Here is a 25,908-nt window from a genome sequence, read left to right on the forward strand (position 1 = left end):
TTAACCTAGACTTTCCATTCTAGATTTTCTTTTAATTAATTACCTAATTTTTGGAGTAGACAAGATATGCACAGAAGATTTAGAAGGCATAAAAAAGTTTTTTTTTTTTTAATATTTATTTATTTTTGAGAGAGAAAGAGAGAGAGAGAGAGAGCACAAGCAGGGGAAGAAGGGACAGAGACAGAAAATCTGAAGTAGGGTCCAGGCTCTGAGCTGTCAGCACAGAGCCCGACGCAGGGCCTAAATTCTTGAACTGTGAGATCATGACCTGAGCCAAAGTGGGACACTTCATCAACTAATTCACCCAGGAGCCCTAGCATAAAAAGTTTTGCCATGAAAAGTCAGTCTTTCTCCTGCCCATCCTCCAGCTACTCAGTTCCCCTTTCCAGTGGCAGCTAGTAGTTCCTTGTGCACCCTTTCAAGGATATTCTAAATGTCATCTATATAAACATATACTTAAAAGGGAGCATACCATGCACACACATCTGTATCTTGCTCTTTCACTAATGTATTTTATTCATTTTTTTTTTTAATGTTTATTTTTGAGACAGAGAGACAGACAGAATGTGAGTGGGGGAGGGCAGAGAGACAGAGGGAAACACAGAATCTGAAGCAGGCTCCAGACTCTGAGCTTTCAGCCCAGAGCCCGATGCGGGGCTCGAACTCACAAACATGAGATCATGACCCGAGCCTAAGTTGGATGCTTAACCAACTGAGCCACCCAGGCACTCCTCACTAATGTATTTTAGAGATTATTCCATATCAGTACCTATAGTACTGTCTCATTCTTCTTAAGGGCCACAGAGTATTCTATATGGGTATACCATAGCTTGCTTAATCAGTTCTGTATTGAAGGACATTTAAGTTAGTTCCAATCTCTTGTTAATACAAAGCTCCAAAATGACTATCTATGTAGATAAATTTCTCATATAAACAATCTTCAGCAGCTAAAATAAAAATGTCAGTCTAATGTCAATGTTCATCTTCTACTATTTCAAAAAAAGAAAAGAAAAAAGGAAAACTCCTTCATATATAGCCATTTAGAGTCCAAAGCCAATAGACTCCAAAACCTGTATTTTGCCTTCTCATTTGCTTAGAAAGGAGTTCCAGCAAGTGAGTGAATGAATTTTAATCAGAGACCATTAGATCACTAATACTTTTTTTGTAATGAGCTTTACAATCCCCAACTCTGGCCCTGAAAGGCTTCTTGGACTTATTAAATGCCGGTGTGTTGACACCCCCCCCCCCCCTTTGAGCCCTCTGGCCGCCATCAGCACTGACCTGTGCAGAAATTCCTGCCCTTTGTTGTAGGCATGGATGGTGGCAAGGCCCTGTATGCTGGATGTGATGTGGGAGAGGAAAGGTGACTGTGTGATATTGTCCAGACGCTTCAGCTCTCGAATCAGCACCCTGGAGAGAGAATGAGTTCCATGTCAGAGTGGTAGACCAGCAACTCTGGCTTCATGCTGGAAGATGTAAACACTTCTTGTTTACCTGGAGACAATGTGCAGAACTGAAAAGAGGATGAAGAGGGGCCCCACCGCCACCAGGAACCATGGGAAAACTCCAGCGATCATTCCAACACAGAAGAACACCAGGATGACATTTTGGATGAACATCTCAGCCTGGAAGGGCAGGCGGACATCAACTGCGGAAATCATAAAGGAACAGGGAAAATGAGACCAAAAATTTTAAAAAAACACAAAAAGATTCCACAAATTTTCTGTCTGAAATTTGTGTGTTGTCTTTTAAATAAAAGAAAAATCTAGAAACCTGGTTGCTCTAATTTTTCTTGTCCCAGGAAATTCTAAGTGATCTTTCTTTCCCCAGTCCCTCTTTTGGGTTTACCATGCCACCCAATCACTTTAAACATTTTTTCCCTTTACAAAATAAATATGCTGGTTGCAAAATATTTAGAAAATAAATATTCAAGAAGGAAAATAAAAATGATCTTTATTCTTACCAGTACCAATAAACTGCTGCTAACATTTAAGAAATTTTTCATTATGAAAAAATTTAAACGTACACAAAAATCAAAGGAGTATAGAACCTTCAACAGTTAACAACATTTTATTCATCTCCTTTTAGTTACATCCTCTCCCAACTTTTTCTTTTTTTTTTTTTTGTTTTGTTTTGTTTTTTTGTTTTTGGCTGGAGTATTTCATAAAAATCCCAGACATGTTGATATCACTGATTTTTTTCTTTCCATCTTTTCTCCGTGTGTGTGTGTGTGTGTGTATGTGTGTGTGTAGAAGAAATGGGATCGTGTCATGCATCAGTTCTGTATATTAGTGATGGTTCTGATCCCTTGTTATTTCTGGTCGTAGCTTTACATTGGCTTATCAACATCTGAAACATGTCCTTGGAGGCAATGCAGGATGACAGTTAAAAGCATTAGCTCTAGGGTGAAAAGATCTGGGCTCAATTCCCAGTTTTGTTATCTAATAGCTGTGTAATCTTGGGCAAGTTGTTTAACTTTTCTAGACATCAGCTTTCCCATATAGTCAGTGGATGAAGCAATACCCACCCCCCTAGGGCTACTCTGAAGATGAGGATAATCCATCTAAAACATTCAGTACACTGCTGGTTACACAGTAAGCCATCAATAAATATCAGATGCCACTACTATTATTCTGGGCTATGAGAAGTATTTAAGCTCTGGTGCTGGCACAGCCCATGTGACATCCAGAAAACCTGCCAGAGGTTGTAGGGGTCCAGGAACCAACACTGCCCTCAAAGTAAACATGTTTTGGAATCTCAGATGCTCCCATCCAAAGCATTTATGCCAACTGAATCCTCAGAACTTATTTTCAGGTTTAATGAGATCAAATGAGAAGTTAGATGGCAGGTAAGAAATCAGATGGGTCCTTAGCCTAAGTACAAGTTGCAATCTGGAGAAAATGCCAAAACTAACATGTTCCTGGTGTGGACACCAGCACACCTGGTGAGAGCCCCTGTGCTCTCAGAATCTAAGGCTGGATAGATGTGCACACCTGGTGAGCATCTAGAAGGCTGGAGAGCACAGGGAGCTGCAGCTTGGGCTCCAGAGCATAAAAGAAGAAGCGAGAAATACCTTCATCCATGTCTTTGGAAAACCTGTTGAGAATCCTCCCTGTGGGGGTGGTGTCAAAAAATTTCATAGGGCTTCGAAGGATCCTTCGGAAAAGTTCATCATGGAGCCGGGAAGAGGCTCGCAGTGTGCCCTAAAGAGCAGAGGACAAAGTGATCATGGCTCAGAGACCCAGGGACTCAGGCAGACTCAGTTCCTTTTTATCCAGGTCACAACTCCACAGGACATCCAATCCCAAAGCTGGAGAAGGGCAAATGGTCATGGAGGAAAGAGGTGGGTACTAAGAAAAGGCTGGGGCTAATGGGATACAGGTCATTTCAGCTAGGGCCATCTTGCTTCAGAGATGCTCCCCTGCTCAGAATTGACCTGAGAGAAGCCATGCCAAAGTCTGACCATGGAGTTACCAGGGAGAGGATGAGCAGAAGTCACCACAGCATACCTTGACAAAGACAACTCCTCGAATGGCTTTCAGGATCAGCATGACTGCCATGGAGAGGGCGTAGATGCTGGCATAGTACTGCATGAGAGGATTGTCCTTCATGCTGCTGCTCATAGAGGTCTTGTTCCCTTGTGTCACTGTGGTGTTCTGTTTGGAGGGAAGGCTGTGTGAGGCAAGACTCCTATGGACAGCAAAGAACTCCTACTCAGGGCCATTCTCAGTTCAAGGGAAGGTGCAGAATAATGACCATGGGATCTGGTTGTGGCAAACACAGGCAGGCTTTGGCCCCCACTTCTCTCTTTTCTAAATGAGGGCAGACAGCTTTCAGGTGTCCTATTGCTGCATGAGCTGGTTAGGGAGCAACTATCTTGTGAGGTTACATTAGGGACTCGTCTTTTTTATCCTGGGTAATCCTTGTTTATTGGTTCTTTCAATCAAAAACTGAGCAGTTTCCCCAAGAACACCCAGAGAATACAAAGAAATGGCCACATTATTAGACATATAATTTTCCCATTAATGAGTAACCTTACCCCACTTCCTTGCTTGATCCAGTAACTCAACCACCAATTGCTGAAAGCTGTGCTGCCCACATTCAGCATGAAAAGGGATATAATGACTAGGAATGCCAAGGGGCCCCCAGCAGCCTGGATGTAGACGCCATATACTGACCAGGGCACTGAACCCTGCCCCTTTTCTTCCAGTTGCACCAGCTGCCCTAGGTAGGAAAAAAAAAACCAACAAAAAAAACACCATAAACTCAGCAGAAAAAGGCTACGTTTCTAAAACTGAGTCACCTATAGAAGAGCAAAATCAAAGAAAACCAATAGTTTCACATAGCTCTAGATCAGAATTATTTCCTCCTTATTAGAATATTATTCCCTTTAACATTTACTAAGCACCTATTATCAACCGGGCCCCAGATGAGTCCCTGGAGCAGTAAAGAGGATTAAGACTATGTCCCTGCCCTTAAAATCTGGCTGAGGATCCTTCCACAGCCTGGTAGGACAGAAGATAAAACAAGCACATAATTATAATAAAATGTGCTAAATGCCATGTTAGAGACATATGCAGGGCAACATGGGAACATCCAGGTGTACCTAAACTATTTGGGGAAACTGTTTCAGGGAAGACTTTCTGTATGGTCTCAAAAGGTATGCCAGGTTTGACCAGGTGGGGAAAAGATGGGCACTGGCCCAGAGGTGGGAAAATAGCACAACCAAATCAGCCAAATCAGCAAGGCTAGAATATTAAGTGCGGCTAAGAGTAGCAGGAGATAAGGTTGATAAGTAGGGAGGCCGTGGTCAGAGGATAAAGGCATTTGAAATTCATCCCTCAGATAAGAATTTCTCCCAGCAGGGCACCTGGGTGGCTCAGTCGGTTAAGCATCCCTGCATCCGGCTCTGTGCTGATAGTTCAGAGCCTGGAGCCTGTTTCAGATTCTGTGTCTCCCTCGCTCTCTTCCCTTCCCCCACTTGTACTCTATATCTGTCTCTCTCTCAAAAATAAATAAACATAAAAAAAAAAAAAAAAAAAGAATTTCTCCAGGTGCCTGGGTGGCTTAGTCGGTTAAGTGACCAACTTCAGCTCAGGTCATGATCTCTCAGTCTATGAGTTCGAGCCCCGTGTCGGGCTCTGTGCTGACAGCTCAGAGCCTGGAGCCTGCTTTGGATTCTGTGTCTCCCTCTGTCTCTGCCCCTCCCCCACTCACACTCTGTTTCTGTCTCTCAAAAATGAATAAACGTTAAAAAAAAAAAACTTCTCAAGAGAATGGGCTACAGGTGTGTGGAGATTTGACTCCTGCCTAGGCTACGGATGGCCAGATCAGCCGCCCCAGGCAGCAAGCAACCTCATCCTGTTGTCCCTGTACAAATAATGGCATTTCCTACGCGTGCCCTATCAGGACAAGGATTAGGAAACACTGCTTTGAAATGGGAGGCTCCTGAAAAGACTTCCTGAGGGAAAGTGAGTTAGTTGGTCTCCTGTTTTTAACTAGATCTCTCAGCTGTCTGTATGGAGGACAGATTTAAAAGGAAGTAGCTATAATACTCTAGGTACAAGATGATAAAGGCCAGAACTAGGGCCGTGGCAATGGGGATGGAGTTTCAGGAGGTACATTCATTCAGACATGGTGATTGGCTGAGGAGGAGAGAAAAGTTCAAGGGTCTCTCCTAGCGGCTCCCAGGGATCAGGTGACTGATGCTGGTGCACTAACACAGAGAAACAGCTCTACAAAAAGCCAGCGCCTCTATATCATGGCCAATGTTTAATTATCTTGGAGCAAGCCTCGTGTGCCTGGAGTACTTGAAGAGTTATGAGTAACCAGGTCAGGGGCTCTGCAGATGAGAACAAATGTTCCCTAAGGGTATTCTGGGTTTTTTTTAATACTGCCTATGGCAGGAACCAACAGATAACTCAGGCTTCTGTGCTATGTTTGCTTCCTGTGTAGAGGTATCTTACTTAAACCACACCCCAATTCAAAGTCTCATACATGGTTTATGAAAAGGAAGAAAAGCTCCAGAGTGTACTAAATCAGGGTGGTTAACTCCCAACACCAAACATCCACAGCTTTAAGAACAAGGAAGTGAAAACGGGCCAGGGCCAAAGCACAAGCATACCCAGGGAAGGTCCTGGATTCAGAACACTAGGTGACATGATGACACAACAAAACCAGAGCTTTAAAACAGACACATTCCTTTCTTTCCTTTCTTTTTGGTAAACTGATACGCAGCTTGAAATTCACAAAGGTGAAAGAAAAGACCTAAGGTATTGTAAGTAGCTTTCCTAACTCTCAATGTTTGTTTTATTGCTAAGATAAAGGATTTAAAAAACAAACAAACAAAACAAGACTCCCCAGGACTTGTTTCCCCAGGACTCCCCCTGGGGAAAGTGCAACAGGAAAAACCTGCGCTATAAACTCTTCACCACAGCCCAGCTGCAGCCTTGTCGGAAAAAGCCAGGAGTGTATCATTCTAATGAGGGAGCTACTGAGGATACAGGCACTGCTGGTGCTGGAACATCTCTGCCTAGACTGGCACTGACTTCTAAAGAGCAGAGGTGAATCGCAGGAGGAAGGGTGTATCTCTAGCCATTATTCCATTTTTCCTCACTCAAGATGACTCAGCTGATTGTTGACACCTGACCCACACTGCAGAGAGAGGAGGCAGAGGATTAAAGGTCCTTCTTACTGCTTTGGTCTGTTTAAGCAAACAGAGGGTGCGCCTCATGATCTCCCAATATTCTGTAAGACTGTTATTCCAGAGGTAAAAGGCCAGAGACTCTAGAACACACAATGCTGTCAAACATTATGAATCACTACTTGGTATTAAGTTTCTAATAAACTTTAATGACAAATCTAAGAGGTCACAAAAGGTTGTTACCTTCCTCTGGCTTCGCTGCTTTCTCCTTCTTTACTGATCCTGTTTTAGGACCCTTGTCTTGTGATTTCTTCTGTGAACCGCTGGTTTCTTTTTTTGAATTAATCTAATAAAAAAAAAAAGTGTCTCCAGTTACAAGGCAGCCATTCAGACAAAGGTCCATAGGACATACTCGAGAATTCATCTGGCAAGCTGCTGCTAATCTTGAGAAGAAACACATCAAAACCTCTCAAAAGGGCCACCTATTCTGATTTCTTGTGCTTCCTCAACTCCTTCAATCTTTGAGATCTGGGTTCCTACCCTTGTCATTCCATTGACATTGCTCTCCCCAATGTTCTCAGCCACTCCAACTTGCCCAAAGTATTAGGGCTGGGGTCATTTCCATTCCTCTCACCTCTTATCTCCACATTACTAAATCAAATCATAGATCTGATCATTTCCCACTGCTACTACAGGATAAAATCAAACTTCTCAGCCTGATTTTGCAAAACCTCCATATTCTCGCCCCAGCCTAACTCTACATGTTTCTCTCCCATTCCCATGGCTTCTACTCTACAGCCACATTGGATTTCATACCATTCCTCACACCACACTGCCATTCTCTACTTCTGGACCTTTGTCCACAAGGGTTCTTCACTTGGAATGCCTCTTTCCTCATCCCAACTCAGTTAGTTGTTCCCATTCAGAGGGATTCAAATCTTATATCCTCCCTGAGGCAACTTAGACTCCTCCAGAAGAGAGCTCACCCCTCCCCTGTTCTCCCAGGCACTTGTTCTCCCAGGCATGCTGCTGTAGATGTGACCTGGTATTACAGTCCCCTGTAAGAGCATAAGAGCATTGATCTTTCCTAGGAGAATGTGAGTCCCTCAGGGATGGAGAGGATGTCGGACTCATGGTGATAACCAACATTCACAGGGCGAGCCCTAAGTACTGCCCATAATAGGGCACAAATGGACTTAATATAAACACTCATCAGGGGCACCTGGGTGGCTCAGTGGGTTAAGCGTCTGACTCTTGGTTTTGGCTCAGGTCATGATCTCATGGCTCATGAGCTCGAGCCCCCATTGGGCTCCTCACATCGGGCTCCATGCTGGCAGTGTGGGGCCTGCTTGGGAATCCCTCTCTCTCTGCACCTCCCCTGCTTGTGTGTATGCTCTCTCTCTCTCTCTCTCTGAAAATAATAAGTAAACTTGAAGAAAAAAAAAAGATGAGGAAACCGAAGCTCAGGAAAGTTAAGTGACATATTGGAAGTATGTTCTCTCTGCTGCAATACACTGACTCTCAATATTCTTTTATTCCTCAGACATTTCCTATTTTAACTTCTCTCCCTCTCATTTTCCCTTCCATGTCTACAGTGAGGAGGAAAACTTCTGAAGAGTCTAAAGTACCCTAAGACTCATAAGGAGAGATCATAAAATCCAAATCTGGATTCTGGCATCTCTATAGAAGTTCCTGGTGACACTCTGAAATGCTTGAGTTATCCCCAGAGGCCTAAAATACATTGGTCACGAACAATTAGTTGTTCTGTATCTGAAATCAAAGAGGATGACACCCAAAGACTGAAATAGGACTCCCAGAAAAGGCCCCAATAACTCTGCTTTTATCATGCATAGACATCAAAATGGTAGCTAAGAAGTTGCTTTTAGGCTAGCCTGAGTGCACCCCCAGGACCCAAGGTAGACCACAGAATAAGGAGTTCAATATGAGAACAGGTTGGTAAGAAGGAAAAACAACGTCTTTGGTGTTTGCCTAACTTGGAGCCCGGAGTAAAGCCATGGAAAGCCGCCATCTTTCTGTGCTGCCACAGGAGGCAGGGTAGCAAGGCAGAAACAGCACCATGGAGTCAAATCACCCCCTTGTTAGTGAGCTGCTTAACTTTTCAGATCTTCCATTCCCTCAGCTGTAAAAGTGGGGGATAATCCCCTTTTGCCACAGAGCTCTATTAAAATGACTAAATGGGATGACATCTATAATGTGTCTAATCCAGTAATTGGGACACAGTAGGTGTGAGTTAGTGAGTGCCAAGTCAGCAGTCAAAGCACCACGGATCATTTTCAAATGTATGCAATATTTAATTTCTCTTCCCTCACTCCTTATTCTCTCTTGTTTATTTAAAAAGGAGCTCCATAATGCTTCAATCAGGATTGGTCGTGTTTATGAAGCTAAGTTATGACTGAACAACACTGAGCCCATATATCCTTCTCCCTGTCATTGCCTTATTAATAAGTTCTCAGTGGCAGAAGACACTGGCTCACCAGCCACATAATCCTGCTCTTCTAGAGTAGAAACAGTATGTGAACCAGCACAGCAGTCTGGTCACCAGAAAATAGGGCCCCTTCCAATAAGACAGACACTGAGTTCAGCTGAGATCTCTCCATCAATCACTATGGTCATGTCTCCCTTGCTAGAAAAGAGGAGGCACACACAAACACCATGAGAATCTTACCTCAACTGGGGGTGTCTCTCCCAGCAACAGGTTATTAAAAATGGTAGCATAATCACCATTTAAATTCATCAGCTCCTCATGGGTGCCTCTTTCTGTAATACAGCCCTCTTTCATGAAGATCACTTCATCACAATCAGCCAGGTACTGGGGACAAAGGCAGGGACAACACAGTGTTGCTGAGATTTGTGCAAATACATTCAATACCTATACCTTAGTTCAGAGGTTCTTAGCTGGAGGCAATGGAGCCTCTCGGGGGACATCTGGCAATATCTGGAAACCTTTCTGGTTGCTACAACTGGGGGCAGGGTACTGCTGTTATCTATCTAGTGGATAGAGGCCAGGAGCTCTCTGGGCCCAAATGTCAATGGTACCAAGAGCGAGAGAACCCTTGCTTTAGTTTATTGTGGCTTGTGACATAGTTCAAAAAACATCTCCCATTTTTGGCATAAATCTGTTGATGGAGCCACATAAGCCTTGCATTAAACTTCACACCCTTTTGTTGCACTCAGAAGTGCATACAATTACAGACTTTCTGTTGCAGAATGGGGGATTAGCCCTCTAAACTTGACGACATATGCAAAGCAGATGGCAACATCCTGGAGCTGCTCTCCAAAGTGGCTGCTTGTCTTGGAATGACAGAGGGAGAAGAGCTTGTTTTCCTTAAACAGTTCCCACTTGCATATAGATATTAACACAAGCTTTCCAAACTATCTCATACCCAAACTCCAGTTTTAGCCTACTCCTCTTAGCCCTTTGACTTACTGATTTACATGCAAAAGCAAACATGCTCTAAGGATCTCTAATTCAGATGGCCATCTGGTACACCAGTACAATGAGTTTTATTGGTACATTGGGCCAGGAGCTATTTGCTGAGGAAATAAACACTGATGACTCCAGGAACCTCTAAGGAGTCCCGTGAAGGTACCTGGACCAGGCCCACCTCCCTGTTTCTGATTTCCCAAGCCAAGGTGGGCAGCCTGAGGAAGAATGCTCCATACCTGTAACTGGTGGGTAACAAATAGAACTGTCTTAGACTTTAAGTGCTTCTGGATAGCACTGTTGAAGATGTGGTTGCCCACATGGGCATCTAAGGCACTGAGGGGATCATCCAGGATGTAGATGTCCCGGTCACTATACAAGGCCCGGGCAAGGCTGATCCTTTGGCGCTGTCCACCACTCAGGTTCGCTCCTCGCTCGCCAATCTACAGGAGTCCAGAAAGCATAGTGAAACCTCCAGTTCAAGTCCAGTACCTTACTTAGTGATCACCCCAGTCACTGCTCCTCTGTTCCATCCATACCAGCTGCTTCTACTGAATTCCCCACCTGGATGAACTGCAACTCTTGATCCTCCAGGGCCCACACCAGAACCAGGGAAGCCAGCCCAGAGGAAGACAACTCTTCCTCTCCCATAACCAGCTGGTTACTACTCAGCCTTACTACCTCTGGCTTTACACTCCCCCTTGACATACCATCCCAATCCATTATCTATGGGCAGAAAGATCTTTCCAAAACACAAAGCTGACCATGTCCCACTCTCGCTTAAAACTCCCTTTCGAGGGGCGCCTGGGTGACTCGGTCAGTTAAGTGTCAGACTTCAGCTCAGGTCATGATCTCACAGTCTGTGGGTTCAGGACCCGTGTTGGGCTCTGTGGTGACAGCTCAGAGCCTGGAGACTGCCTCAAATTCTGTGTCTCCCTCTCTCTCTACTCCTCCCCTGCTCACTCTCTGTCTCTGTCTCTCTCTCTCACTAAAATAAATAAACATTAAAAGAAAAGAAAAATCTCTTTTTCAAGAGCCCTAAGAAACAAAATCTAAACAAACATGTCACAGAAGGCAGGCCCTTTGCCACCTGGCTCCACTGTCAACCCTCTCTTCTACTGTCTGGGATTTAAGCCATTTTAAATTGTGTGTGTATCTGAACCCTCACGACTACTGTCATGCCTTTTCTGTTACCATATCTGCTCAGTTCTGACATCCTCTCCTCTGTGAAACATCTCCCACCCTCTTCTCTACTACTACCCAAAAAGGGGGGGACTTTTTTCTTTTTTTAATTAAAAAAATTTTTTTAAGTTTTGAAAGGGGACTCTTTCATCAACTTATTTTGTGCCTATTCAAGTATCTCATCCTCTCAGCTATAAGCTTTTTGAGGGTATAGATCATTCTCCTATTGCTTTATATCCCCAGTGCCCAGCCGTTTCTGTCTATGTAGCTGGCACATGAACATGTGAATAAATCAATTGTCAAATGGTAACTGGCTCTGTACTTAAAAAACCATTCATTGAATTCAGAGGTTTCAAATTTGAGCATGTATCAGGTCACCTGCAGGGCTTGTTAAAACGGATGGTTGGACCCTGCGCCTATGATTCAGTAGGTGTGGGGTGAGGTGTAAGAATCTGCATTGCTAACAAGTTCCCAGTAACACTGCTGCTGCTGATCCACTATGAATCCAGGAACTAAGATTTGAGTACCATTGAACTAAAGAAACCATTCTGGTTTGAAGGATTTAACTCAAGTCAGATGAAAAAAAGTGCAGGCCCCAGAGACCTCCAGGGTAGGTCACAGGAGACAAATATCAACAGGGAAGGACACAAGCCAGTTCCAAAGACTCACCTCTGCAAACTGCTCCAGGGCAGAGAGCCAAAGAAAGAGGCCTTTGTGCTAAGGCCTCTTTCTTTCTAATTGAAAAGGGCTCTCTGCAGACTGTATATCAGTAAGGATATACAGGATTCTGGTCGGCAGAATGAAGTTCAGAGAAGCTCAACAAGCACATGCTTGACTTATGGTTTTTTAAATGAATAGTGTGGAAAACATGAACTCTGAACCAACAATGGGATTTTGTTTAAAATTTGTATGACGTACAGAATGGCTAAAATTAACAACCCAGGCAACAACAGATGTTAGCGAGGAAGCAGAGAAAGGGGAACCATTTTGGCAGTGCTGGTGAGAACGCAAATTGGTGCAGCCACTCTGGAAAACAGGATGGAGGTTCCTCAAAAAATTGCACAATCCAGCAATTGCACTACTAGGTATTTATCCAAAAGATACAAAAATGCTGATTTGAAGGGGCACATGCACCCCAATGTTTATAGCAGCACTACCCAGAATATGGAAAGAGCCCAAATGTCCATTGACTGATGAACAGGTAAAGAAGATGTATATATAATATACATATACAATGGAATACTACTCGGTGATCAAAAAGAATGAAATCTTGCCATTTGCAACAATGTGGATGGAACTAGAGGGTATTATGCTGAGCGAAATAAGTCAGAGAAAGATATCATATGATTTCACTCATAAGTGGAATTTGAGAAATGCAACATATGAACATAGGAGAAGGGAAGCAAAACTAAGATAAAAACAGAGAGGGAGACAAACCATAGAGACTCTTAAATACAGAGAACTGAGGGTTGCTGGCGGGGTATTAGGTGGGGGGATGGGCTAAATGGGCGATGGGCATTAAGGAGGGCACTTGTGGGGATGAGCACTAGGTGTTATATGGAAGTGATGAATCACTAAATTCTACTCCTGAAACCATTATTACACTATATGTTAACTAACTTGGATTTAAATAAAAAATAAATAAATAAAATGATATGCAGATAGGGAAAAAATTCAAATGACATATAAAATATGTATACGTTTGGGGCGCCTGGGTGGCGCAGTCGGTTAAGCGTCCGACTTCAGCCAGGTCACGATCTCGCGGTCCGTGAGTTCGAGCCCCGCGTCAGGCTCTGGGCTGATGGCTCGGAGCCTGGAGCCTGTTTCCGATTCTGTGTCTCCCTCTCTCTCTGCCCCTCCCCCATTCATGTTCTGTCTCTCTCTGTCCCAAAAATAAATTTAAAAACGTTGAAAAAAAAAATTAAAAAAAATAATAAAATAAAAAATAAAATATGTATATGTTTAACACAAGTAGTGTTGATAACCCCGCCCTAAGGAACACATGCTTTCCTAACATAACGTTTCAATGAAAGCAAAACTCCCTGTGTGGGTACTCCTGCATTTAAGATGCATTACTAGTAGATGGTTCTGGCACAGCCCCGCAACCCATCTTCCAGAATCCTCTCTGTTAAACACATTGCCCCAACAGGGGCAGAAGGCCTGTACCTCAGTCAGGTCACTGTTGGGAAGAATGGCCAGGTCAGGCCTCAGGCAGCAGCTGTTGAGCACAGAGTTGTATCTGAAGGACATAAAGAGACTAAGCATCAGGGACGTTTGGAGTAGAGCCTGCTGCCTTGGGCTGCCTTGAGTCTCACACGGCCAAGATGGGAAAGCATGAGAGAAACCAAACATTCCTTGCCTTTCTTCATCAAATTCCTTCCCAAAGAGGATGTTGTCTCTCAGAGTGGCATTGAGGATCCAGGCCTGCTGGGCCACATAAGCGAAGGTTCCACTGACTGCAATGCTGCCCTCTAGAAGTGTCATCTAGGGAGACAGACACCATCCAATGGCATCATGATGCAAAAACACCATCCTAAGCCAACAGAACCCCCCACATTGCACAATGGAGTTCAAAGTTTTGGCAATCTTCTTGGATGCTTTTGGACCCAAATCCAGACCTCACCTTTGTTCCACAGAGAGAGCTACAGCAGCAAATAAAATCAAAGTTCTCCTTGCTTATGTGTGATGGGAACCCAGCATAACCCATGACCTGAATGAACAAACACTTCATTCAGCAACCCATAAGCTACTCGATATCCTGTCTCCCTAACTGCAAACTGTTTTAACTAAGGGAAGCACTAGAGTGGAAGGTCCTTTCAGAATTCCCCTGGGGAGGATGCTGTAAGGATTTAGAGCTAGTCCCTGCCTCAAGACCGGGGCAGGCCAATTCATCTATAAAATTAATTACTCCAGGCTGTTGGCTAAACCAGCTGCTTCTGTAAAATGAGGACCAAAAGGAAAAAAATTTGTTAGACATGAACTAGTATTGCAGAGTATCCATACGATGAGGATGGACCCTCTCGTTCAACACGAAGGCACTGCATGATGAGCCATGTGTTTCGAGTTGTGTTTTCACTCACAGTGATTGATATGATTTATCCATTTTATCCTCTTTCGGGGTTCCTTTTGGGACTGGCAGTAGACATCTGTCTTGAGTTAGGGATGTTATAGCTTGAAACAAAGGTTCATTAGCCAGCCTGCACATCGAAGCTTGTCCTCTCAAACACTGTTAGCAGACAGTGTATGGAGAGAGGTGCACCCACCACAGACCATAACAGTGGTATTAACTGCCCAGAAACTGGTAAGCACGCCGCTATGCACCCCAAGTGTTCCGAAACCCACGGAGGGTCTACCGCAGAAACTCCACACCCACACTGCAGACTGCCAACACAGAGTTCAACTCCAAAGAAGCCAGGGCCACCAGCTTTACCAGCCTCCCTGTCAAAGAGATCGCTGTCAGAGATTTGGTCTAAAAGCAAAGCCCCACTCTGCTTTCAACCTAACCACCACCCACTCAACACCACTGCCCCCTCCCCCCTTCATTTCCTCTGTGTCTCTCATCATTGACCCTTAAATCTGACCCCTAAGTTATCAGAACATCTAGGAGAGGTTTTGGCTTTTTACGAAGACCAAGGGCTGAGCCCAATCAGTAGAGTCTCATACAGCAGAGGGGTGAGAGGGTTGTCATTCCAGATGATGTGAACGCAGCCTTCCTCAGACCACACTAGGTACCACGGCTCTCGAGGAGAGCCACGCTCTAACAACTGTGACAGTGACACTCAACAAGAAAAAATATTCCATAACTGGACGCTACAAAACACCCTTCCCCAACTCCATCTCACATGAGTTTAATCTCCTCAATATGGATAAATGACTCATTGGACCTCATCCACCTGCGGGTAAGAATAAGCTCAAGTTTATCCTTATCTCAACCTTGTAAATCAAGCTGGTTCAATTCAAGATTAAAAGCAGGTGGAAGCACCTTGTGTTTTTTCCCTATTATTTGGTTTTAAAACACAGTAAAAGATAATTTGTCTTAGCTGGATGACCTTTGCCCCTGACAGCCCTGGGCTGGCCTCTCTGTAAACCATTCACTCTCTGCCCTGGGCTATGCTTGTGGGTCTGGAAGGCATAGCTCCTCAACTAGACCACCAGCTCCTTGAGGGCATAATTCTTTCCACAGTTGGTTGAAAAAGGAGTGAGGCTTTGCTTCTAGATCAAATCCTGATATCAATCTCTCTGACAGGGAGTCCAGTAAGGCTGGTCCACCCAGCTTCTTCAGCTTGTGGGCAGTATGCGGTTTGTTCACCTCTTATATCTGACATCTCCCAACACACCATCTGGCATTATATGCCACTTAATAAATACATGCCGAGTAAAAGAAGGCAGGAGAAATAGAGGACTCCAGCTAGACATCAACCAGTCATTCGCCAGGCGTGCACTGAGCCCGCTTCCAGATGCAACACCGTTAAGGGGTGGAAATGTGGGGGTGAGGGCAGGGGGCATAACGCAGACCAAGAGTTCATTTTGTTTCTGCCTTTCCTCTCTTCGAGAAAAGTAGTTCATTTTCCCCAAGACTCTTGTTAAGCCAATTCCAGAGAAAGAAGCAGAAAATGCCAAGGACAATAACAAAATATTACCTGGCCTAAAATGGCTGAAATGAGAGAGGTTTTTCCACTTCCCACACTGCCACAGATTCCAACCAGTTTACCCTGCACAAAGCACACAGAGAAAGGAGGGTCATTACAGGACCACTGACCACTTATCTCTAGGGACTGCTGATTTCTTCAAGGAAAAAGACATTAACGACAGGCCAGCAATATGGGAACTATCATCCTGATGACTCTGCGTGTCACTTACCTCTGTTTCCTCCCTGTCAGCCACCTACTTCCTAGGGTTTCTGTGGGGATACACGGAGGTAACAGATGTGTAAGCCTTTTAGAAAAATTAAATATGCCGCACACATGACGGTCTCCCACATCACTTTTAGAAAGGCTCAGCCTCTTTCCTACTTTTTTTGGCAACCCATGTTTTTTGATTATTTTTGCCGTTGTTTTTGGAAATAAGGGCAGGACTCTTAAAAAATTATTTTGCTGATTTTCATTTTATACGATTTTTTTCCTCTAGGGTCTATAAATTATTTTCAATAAAAACTATGTGCACTGTTGTTTCCATTTTTCTACAAAACATTTCCAAGAATCTGAAGAATATTGATACCATCAATTTCACTTAAAAATGGGGGGAAAAAAGCCTGTGATGAACTGAATATCCTCAGGCAAAATAATGAGTTCTCTTGACAGGTGGTGCTAAAAGTTTTCAAGGGCAGACTGGTGATTTTGAAAAGGTCACTTATTTAGCAACCCTGCATCAGCTCAAGCCTCGCAGCAAAGGAAGGAAGAGTGGTATGTAGAAGAACAGGGATTCTGGAGGCAGACAGGTCTCACTGTGAACCCCAGCTCCATTAGAACCTGCCAAGTGTGTGATCAACGTCTGGTTACTTACACTAACACCGTCTGTCTCTCACTAGGCTTTGAGCAACTGGAGGAAAGGCGTTAACTTTGTAGAACCAAGGACTTTGTACAACCAAAGTATCTTCGTCTCGGACAAAGTATGTTGGACAAAGTTTTTGACGCTGTCATGGAGTTTGAAAGATTACAGCCTAGTGGTCATGAGGAGACCAAGTCACAGGTTCAATCTCTGCTCAAGTCAATTAGGTTTACGCAAACAAAACCCTGTTCCCAAGACTAAATGGCGACAAACAGAGATATCAACAAGGAAGTGCACGCCCGGGGTGCAGACAAACATTAACTTCCCTTCCCCTCCCTGAAGAGGGGGGCCAGAAGAATTAAGGTATCCCTCTCCAAATAGCTAAAGGTCTGTCATGTGAATGTGGGCTCTAAAAGGGCAGAATGAAGATCAAAAGAAAGCAGAAGAGTACATTTCAGCTGAATATGAGGAGTAATCTTCTAATAGGGCTGTTTGGAAATGTAACAGAGCTGCCGCACTAATCAAAATCATTATTAAATGAGAAGTCTGTTGTCAAGAGTTAACTGAAGTAAAGAACTGATGTCAGTGGCCTCCAGTGATAAACTACACTAGTGGTTTCAGGTGTTTTCACTAAGGACCATCTCTTGCTCTTGTTTATATCTTTCAAGAGCTTGGAGCTTTTTGTTCTCAGAGTCTATCTCTGGGTCTGTGTAGCATACGTTAGTCGGTGGCTGACTTTGATACACACTGCATTAAAACCCACTGCTCCCCACCTCCAGTTATGTAGGTAAAGTCTCACCACCACCCCTGGTCCAAGAGACACTTCTGGGTTAACTGGTCTCCTTTCTTGTTTCCCTACATACTCTTTTGACTCCAGAGGCTAAAATATTTCTCTTCATACATGAGTCAGATCTTATCATTCTTCTCCAAAGCCTCCAATGGATTCTCTCCCACTCAGAGTAAAGCCAACATCCTGTAAGGAGGCTCAGACACCCCAGCTGCCTCTCTGCCCTCAGCATCTACTATTTTCTCCTGTGCCACTCAGTACACTGCAGACTCAGGGCCTTTGTGCTTCTGTTCCTTCTGCCTGGAATGTTCTTCTTCCTCCAGATATCCATATGGCTCAGTCCATCACCTCCCTCCTGCCTTTTGCTCATATATTAGTTTTTAAATGAGGCCTTCCCTCAGGCAGGCTGTTAAAATCGTAACCACACCTACTCCAGGCCCCAGCATTCACAATCTTCCTCACACAGCCTTTATCACCACCTGACATACCATATATTTTACTTGTTTATTATCTGTCTTTGCCCACTAAAACATAAGCTCCAAGAGCACAGGGACTTTTGTTGGTTTGGTTTTCCACTGCTATAGCCCCAGCCCCACAACAGTGTCTGGCAGAAGGCTGGCACTCAAAAAAATGGCTGATGAATGTATGTATGTGTATATATATGTATGTATGTACACACACACACACACACACACACACACACACACACACACACATCTCAGACCCTCTAAATGGTGCACCCTTCAATATGGTGCTGGTGGGAACCAGTCATAGACTGTATTTGCAGAGCCCTGAAGTGGAGTCTGTTCCAGCCACTCTGTGCAGGAACCCCTCTGAGAGACTCTAGTCCTGTGCTACCTGGGCTGTGACATCATACACCATAATGGTCCTTCATTTACATTAAAAATAAACAATTACAGAATTAATACGTTGTACGCCTGAAACTAATTTAACATTGGCTGTTAATTATACTTCCGTAAGGGTATACAAATAGATAAAAAATTACAATAGATTTGTCACTAATAGTAGCACTGAGAATTCTTCCTATGGGCTAGGTTCTGTGCTATGCACAGCTTGGTGGTAATGAGAAGCTCACCCAGAGTTATAATAACCAGAAATAATTATTACAGCTCACACACAACTCTAACAACTAGAATCTATTCAGAGCAAGATCTCGGAAAATCCACTTGAATGCTTCATTTCCTTGCTTGTAAAATGAGCATCTCATGAGATCAGTTGATATTAATTTCTATTGTTAGATGCCTAAATATGCCTTTGTAGAGTTGGAGCTGGCCAGATTTGCTCTTTAGCTCAAAATGAGTCCCCAGCCACAGAGGACTTTGCTATAAGGAAAGCAGCTGCCTACTCTGGCCGGAAGAGACACCCGCAGACACCTGCAGATGGATGGAGTGCAGGTGGGGAACGGGGGAGGCGGAGGGCTTACCTCTTCGATCTCCAGGTCGATGTTGTACAGGGTCCTCTGCAAGCGGAGGATCCCCAGGTGGATGTGCTTGCCCTCCTCCTCCTCAGGACTGGGCCTCTCGTCGCTGTCCAGGAGGAGGTGGCCTTTCTGCTCTGCCAGTACCGCCTGCTGCTCAGTGCGCTGCAGCTGTCTCACCTTCTCTTTCTTGCCCCTGGCAGCCCTCTTGTCTTTTTTCGTTTTGGGGGTCAGCTTGGGTGAGTTCTGGACACTGCAGTGGGAGGAGTCCCATGCCAAGGTGGCATTTCTCACCTCTATCTTGATGTGAGGGCTGGCTGGTTTTTTCTTTATCATGTGAACCTCTTCCATCAGAAACAAACTCTGATAGGAGTTGTGAGAGAGGTGCAAAGATGAGACACTGGATCAAGACCAGGGGGACAAGCCTAGGGCGCACACTCACGTAGCAAAACACATCAGGCTATACAGTGGAAGGAAGCTGAAGGGCAAAAGGTAGCTCATTAGTGTAGCCCAGCCTCAGGCCCATCGAGAGGTCACAGGGGTGTGGGGACACCCTCAGAAGGGACAGCAGCCGTCTCAATGGCCCAGCGCTCCACACTGCCAATCACATCCTAACCTACCTTTTCCTTTCTACCAATCTATCGTGGCCAAAGCACAATTAACTAACCTGTCTACAGCCCCTTGTTCTCACCCATGACTTGCCAAACAGCAGGTAGTAAAATGCAAGCAGAAAAACCAAAGGGCATGCTTCTCTCCTGAACAGACAGACCCTCATCACTCTGTTTCCCTTCCAGAACACTCCTGTGGAACCTCAAAGCCTATGTTCTTCCCTCACCTACAACATGGCTCATGTCTGGCGGGAAGAGGGAGCTGAGATCACGACCACGCCTAGCTTGATGGGTCGGAAGGGAGTACCTAAGCCTATATCACAGGCAGAATGCCTCTTCTTGGCAACAAGTTCTCATGTCTTCAAAATCCTGCCTAGAAACTTGAGAGGATTCAAACAACCAAAGGAACAGACTTGGGAGGAAGTGAAGGCTATCTCCTCCCTCAGAAACATCCTTGGGAAACAACAAGATTTTCCTCCCACTTATTCCCAGAGACCCTCTGAGTTATGCTAGGGGAAGAAAAGAGGAATGATTGAAAAGCTGAGTGTTTCTGAAATTAGATTCAAAATACTAACTGCAATAAACCTTATATGTGCCCGTGATTTTGAATCCACTTCTGACAGCTCTCTTAAACTGGAGATCACAGAATGCTATCCCAGTTGGATTTCCAATACGATAAAAATAATTTTTTTAATAAAAAAAGGTTAAACATTACAAAGAAAGAAAGCACCTTTAGAGAAAAAGGTGACTTTCAGGGTCAGGATTCTGCTTATTTACTGAGAACCCCCAACTATTTTAAAGTTTGTGGGTATTTTTTTTAATTAATTAATTTATTTTGAAAGAGACAGAGAAAGAGTGGGGGGAGGGGCAGAGAGAGAGGGAGAATCCCAAGCAGGCTCCACACTGTCAGCACAGAGCTCGACGCAGGGTCAAACTCACAAAGCTGTGAGATCATATGAACTGAGCTGAAATCAAGAGTCAGATGCTTAATTGACCGAGCTACCCAGGCACCCTTTTGCCGGTGTTATTAAATGTAACATATAATCCCCTTCCCTTAGAGTGAGCCCTTTCCCCTGGATCTTAAACGTGTAGCTTCCTCTTTTCCTTCCTTTGATTCCAACACCTCCTATACATTCCTAATCTCCAATCTTCCCAGAAGTGTCATGGTTCTAAATATCCTCGATAGTCTTCACTCTTGATCAACCTTAGGTTTAATTTCCAAAAACAGCTGTTGGTTTCATTTGTTCAGAGCCTTCTAGAAAGACTGAACTAAGAACAACATGCCAAATATCTTGACCACCTTCACAGAGTACACCCATATGCTGACAGATCTCCCACCATTGCTCTCCCCTAAGGAAATATTAAAAGGCTCTTTCAGGCCTCAAAGGACGATTAAAAAAATAAGCCTTTGCCTCTAGTTTGCACAGCTCCTTCCCCACATTTCCTTCCCATGGGCTCCCTGCAGCCTGCCTCCTCCTGAGACATGCTGAGGCACACAAGGGCCTTATAACACTTGAATTTATGTCTATCTGAACTGGCACCTTCCAGAACAACAGACTCTTAGAGGTACATAAACCATAAACCTCAGGGTGCCTGGGTGGCTCAGTCAGTTGAACGTCTGACTCTTGATTTCAGCTCAGGTCATGATCTCACAGTTCATGAGATCAAACCTGGTGTTGGGGTCTGTGCTGCTGGTGCGGAGCCTGCTTGGGATTCTCTCCTTCTCCCTCTGCCCCTCCCTTGCACATGTGCTCTCTCTCAAAATAAATAAATAAACATTTAAAAAAAAACCCAAAACACCAAACCCATAAACCTCAACTTTACCATAGGACAGTATCAAAACACAACCCTCATTCACTCAGAATGTATCTATTGAGCAGAAGAGGGGACAGAGGGTCGCCAGAAAAAATATAGGACACCTCGTTAAATTTTGACTCTATACAACCATTGAGTAATTTTATAGTATAAGCATGTCCCATGCAGTTATTAACTAACTGGGTGTCTTGTCTTTTCATTTGCTAAAACTGGCAACCCTATACTGATGACTATCTTATCAGAAAAGTCACAGGGTGGCTTCTTACTGCCTTTCTACATGTTATCATCCTCCTGGAAGGAGGAGAAGGAGGGGAAAGGGGAGGGTGAGAGAGAGGAGGGGCTGGAGGAGACTGCTAAGAAGAATAAGACAGAATGGAACTGAAGTCTCATGGGGCATATAATACAGCTGTGAGTGATTTTGCTTCTATTATTAACTCTGAAGTTCCCTGGATAGAGGAAGGAGCTATGATGTGAAAAGCCACCTGCTAATACCAAGTCTTCACCAGTAAATGAAGACAAGAAAGCTCTTGAAAAACACGGGGAGGACAAACCTATACTATAAACTCTTATTCTTTCATCCAAGATGCTACCAAATCCATTCACTAACAAGGACAGAGGGACAAACTTATGGTCAAAACATTTACTTTCTTCCAAGACTAGATACTGTAGATTGGGCAAAATAAAGCTCTGATAATAATTAGACCATTTCTTTTATATAGCTCTGGCTCTTAGCCTTCTAGCAGCCAGGCTGGAATGAGGGAGGGCACAGAGCTGGGGATGCATTCTTGAGGACTGGCTTTCTTGCCCAAACAAAATTCGCCTTGTTAACTGTAAACAAATAGGATATAAATAAATCACAGAAAGCTATATTCCATTCTTCATATTCTCCATCATTCCAAATTTGTTTTCTCCTGAATATCTAAGGTGAGGATATCAATGCCTCAAACATCTGAGCCTCAAACCTTCAAGCAACAAACATTGCTTTTGCATTGTTCTCACTAGCCAAGAAGGCTTAGCAGGAGTCCAGAAGCTACTCCACACAGGGGCATTGTCAAGGAATTGCAGCCCACACAGGTGCTGTTCCTTTTTTAAAAAGTATTAACCATGATTTTCAAATATCCCTCTACCCTCCTCAACATATCTCATCTCTTTGTATTATTCTGAAGGCACAAAGAACACAACTGAGGCATGATCAACTAACCACCCCCAGAAAAACCCTGCTATCTCCTTAGTTGCACTTTGCAACGTGGTCTCATTTTATGACTATTCCCATATCACTGCATTCCCTGCATCATGAGTGGCAACTATAGGGCAGGGAAAAAAAGTATCAAAAAAAGGCTTAGCGTATTGACCAAACAAAATGACAACAGCATTTTGGTAGAGGCAGACGCTAGACTGAGGTGAAGAAAAGCTGACAGTCACATAACATTTCTGATCTTCCAGGTATGAATCACTGAAAGGCCTAGGAAGTTACGACATATACCCATAGAAGGGCCGGGAAGAAAGGCTCAGCTCTGAAGGGGAACACAAATCCTGGGAGCCCAGAACTAGGTGGGTCATCAATAAGAGGTAAATTTCACGTTCACAAGGTAACTAATCTCGTCCTTTAATTCACTCTCCTCCACTACCCTCTTTCTTACCAACTTGCCAAAAGGTGAAAAACCAAGTGCAGCCAGCCTTGTGTGGCCCATTGGAATAAAGGCAGCAGTGAGCTTTGCCAGGGATGGCTCCTGACATGGAGGAGGGGAAGGGAGCCACTCACCTTAAATCTGTCAACAGCAACCGATGCTTCCGAGAGGGATTTTACAGAGAATGGTGTTACTTTCAAAGCAAAAGTCATGGAATTGAAGACGGTCACCACTGTGAAAGCCTGAAAATAGGAAAAAATAACAAAACATCATCGCTTTCCTTTCAGGTTTAAAGGAGGCTGAAACTTGACTGTCAAGTTGGTATGAGTCACATATGCTTTTTTTAAAGGTAGAGCTTTTATGAGACCTTCAATTAAAATTCTCAGTAAATCTGAACCAAAGGATGATCTGTATTTTCACAATTAAATCTGAAGTTGGGTTGACTTAAAAATAACCCACAACTTTATTTGTGCTTAGACCTGAGTCTTTACTCTTCTTACTTCTCAGCTTAATCACATAAAAGAAAAAATACCTTCTGATCATTGGGGGCACCTCCAAATCCAGAAACAAGAGGACCAGAGTATCTCTATATGTGGTATATCTAAAATTTTCCCAAGCCCTGAGGGCTCACCGACCTGTGCTGCCGTCAGGTCAAAGCCAAGGGTCATGTGAACAGAGAATGTCACCACGCTGGCAATCACCATCACAATGGGAGCTACACCAACAGTGATGCTCTGAAAGTATCCAGCTTTTTCCAATATCCGACGTTCCTCCTCTCGGATTTCTAAGAATAAAAAGCAAGCCAATTGCTGAAAAGCAAGCCAATTTGCTCCTCTGTCGCCAAAGACTTGGTAGGTCTTCAGTCACACAGGTTTTAAAACAACTCTTTGGAGTGCCTGGGTGGCTCAGTTGGTTAAGTGTCTAACTTTCGCTGAGGTCACGGTCTCATGGTTCGTTCATGAGCTCGAGACCTGCATCGGGTTGTCTACTGTCTGGGCAGAGCCTGCTTCGGATCCTCTGCCCACCTCTCTCCTTGCCCCTCCCCCACCAGCATGCACATGAGCGCGCTCTCTCTCTCCCTCTCTCTCAAAAATAAATAAGCATTAAGGAGTGGCTGGCTGGCTCAGTCAGTTGAGCATCTGACTTTGGCTCAGATCATGATCTCACAGTCTGTGGGTCTGAGCCCCACGTTGGGCTCTGGGCTGACAGCTCAGAGGCTGGAACCTGCTTCGGATTCTGTGTCTTCCTCCCTCTCTCTCTGCCTCTCCCCTGCTTGTGCTCTGTCTCTCTCTTTCAAAAATAAATAAACATTTAAAAATAAATAAATAAATAAGCATTAAAAAAAAAACCCAACTCTTTAACACCTATAATATAAAAACCTAGGTCAATGTGACTATCAATTATTACCATTAATGCTGGTATACAAGCCTGAAGTGGGATCAAGTCATAGGAACAAATCTAACAGAAAGCAGTCCCTACATATCAGTGCAGTGATCATCTTCTGCCTTAGTCTGATTTTTCTTGCAAACATCTTACATCTAAAAGGAATGAGCAGAGTAACTGCATCTGCAATCAGCAGTTTTGTTTCCTTACCTGCTTGTTGTTTATTTCCTGCCCAGGTAATTACAGAAAAGACTACCACAGTAATGGAGAATTAAAAAAGAACTCAGATTTACCACAGTGCCTACTGTATGTCAGTGCTGGGTAAAGGCTTTCACACAAAAAGCAGTGAGGATGATTGAGAGAAAGTGAGTGAAATACAACTTTGGTAGGCAGAATGATTTTTCTTAAATATTTGCAAAACTGCGACCTTTATTAACAGAGCAACCCTAGAGTACTGAAGACCACGGAATAGGAAGTATGACAACAAGGTGGTGCGTTTTGTGTATGCAGGGTTTTTTAATGTTTATTTTTGAGACAGAGAGAGAGAGGGAGAAAGTGTGCATGCATGCGAGCAGGGGAGGGGTAGAGTGACACGGGAAAAGAAAGAATCCCAAGTAGGCTCCATGCTGTCAGCATGGAGCTCGACTCAGGGCTCAATCCCATGAGACGTGAGATCAAGACCTGAGCTGAAATCAAGAGTAGGATGCTTAACCAACTTAGCCACCCAGGCACCCCTATTTTTTTTTTTTTTAACGTTCATTTATTTTTGAGACAGAGAGAGTGCATGAACAGGGAAGGGGCAGAGAGAGAGGGAGACACAGAATCGGAAGCAGGCTCTAGGCTCTGAGCCATCAGCCCAGAGCCCGACACGGGGCTCGAACTCACGGACCACGAGATCGTGACCCGGGCCGAAGTCGGACGCCCAACCGACTGAGCCACCCAGGCGCCCCCACCCCTATTTTTTTTAAACATATAAGCAATTCTGAGAAGCTTTGCACTGACCTTAAAGGTATTACCACTGCCCAAGACATTGCGAACTATCCTCAGAGCTAGCTCCTAAGTCATATTTTTACAAATCTAACTCATTGCTTTCACATTTACTGTATAACTTGCCTAAGTCCATAATGAGCAAGAATGCTCTTTTCAAACTAACACACACAGGTAAAGACACCAGAGTCAGGGGCTGAAGAAAGAGTGGAGTCTCAGAAATAAAATTATGAAACCACAGAGTGAGAGAGCCAGAAAGGACCGTGGACAGTCACCTTGCCTAAAACATGCTTGGCAGATATCCAGTTAGCATCCATTTATTCCATTCTATTGGCAATGAATTCACTACTTAACAAAGCTGTCTAACCCACTGCTGGACACCTCTGAGTGGCCACCTCCTCCTGATGACCACTGATAAATAAGCGTGTGAACTGGACACAATGTTCCTGAAGATTTAATCGAGAAACCAAGCAATAAAACTAAAATAGCTTCCTTGCTCTGAACA

General features: G+C 44.1%; 1 protein-coding gene across 5 annotated transcripts in view; it reads right to left on the reverse strand.

The window, feature by feature from the left end:
* ABCC5 (ATP binding cassette subfamily C member 5) overlaps window positions 1-25,908 on the reverse strand; it is an 80,345-nt gene that overhangs the window by 22,112 nt on the left and 32,325 nt on the right. For all 5 annotated transcript variants that reach the window (XM_058730645.1, XM_058730644.1, XM_058730647.1 and 2 more), the window contains 14 exons: window positions 23,669-23,817; window positions 23,168-23,275; window positions 18,989-19,345; window positions 15,911-15,982; window positions 13,630-13,754; window positions 13,437-13,509; window positions 10,328-10,531; window positions 9,330-9,473; window positions 6,887-6,989; window positions 4,040-4,224; window positions 3,510-3,656; window positions 3,074-3,203; window positions 1,495-1,648; window positions 1,282-1,410 (listed from right to left, as the gene is read on the reverse strand). In XM_058730645.1, coding sequence (XP_058586628.1) covers window positions 1,282-1,410; window positions 1,495-1,648; window positions 3,074-3,203; window positions 3,510-3,656; window positions 4,040-4,224; window positions 6,887-6,989; window positions 9,330-9,473; window positions 10,328-10,531; window positions 13,437-13,509; window positions 13,630-13,754; window positions 15,911-15,982; window positions 18,989-19,345; window positions 23,168-23,275; window positions 23,669-23,817 — 2,080 coding nt within the window. The remainder of the gene's footprint in view (window positions 1-1,281; window positions 1,411-1,494; window positions 1,649-3,073; window positions 3,204-3,509; window positions 3,657-4,039; window positions 4,225-6,886; window positions 6,990-9,329; window positions 9,474-10,327; window positions 10,532-13,436; window positions 13,510-13,629; window positions 13,755-15,910; window positions 15,983-18,988; window positions 19,346-23,167; window positions 23,276-23,668; window positions 23,818-25,908) is intronic.

The sequence above is a fragment of the Neofelis nebulosa genome, chromosome 5 (genome assembly GCF_028018385.1).
Source record: "Neofelis nebulosa isolate mNeoNeb1 chromosome 5, mNeoNeb1.pri, whole genome shotgun sequence".
In the NCBI taxonomy this organism is placed as follows: domain Eukaryota; kingdom Metazoa; phylum Chordata; class Mammalia; order Carnivora; family Felidae; genus Neofelis; species Neofelis nebulosa.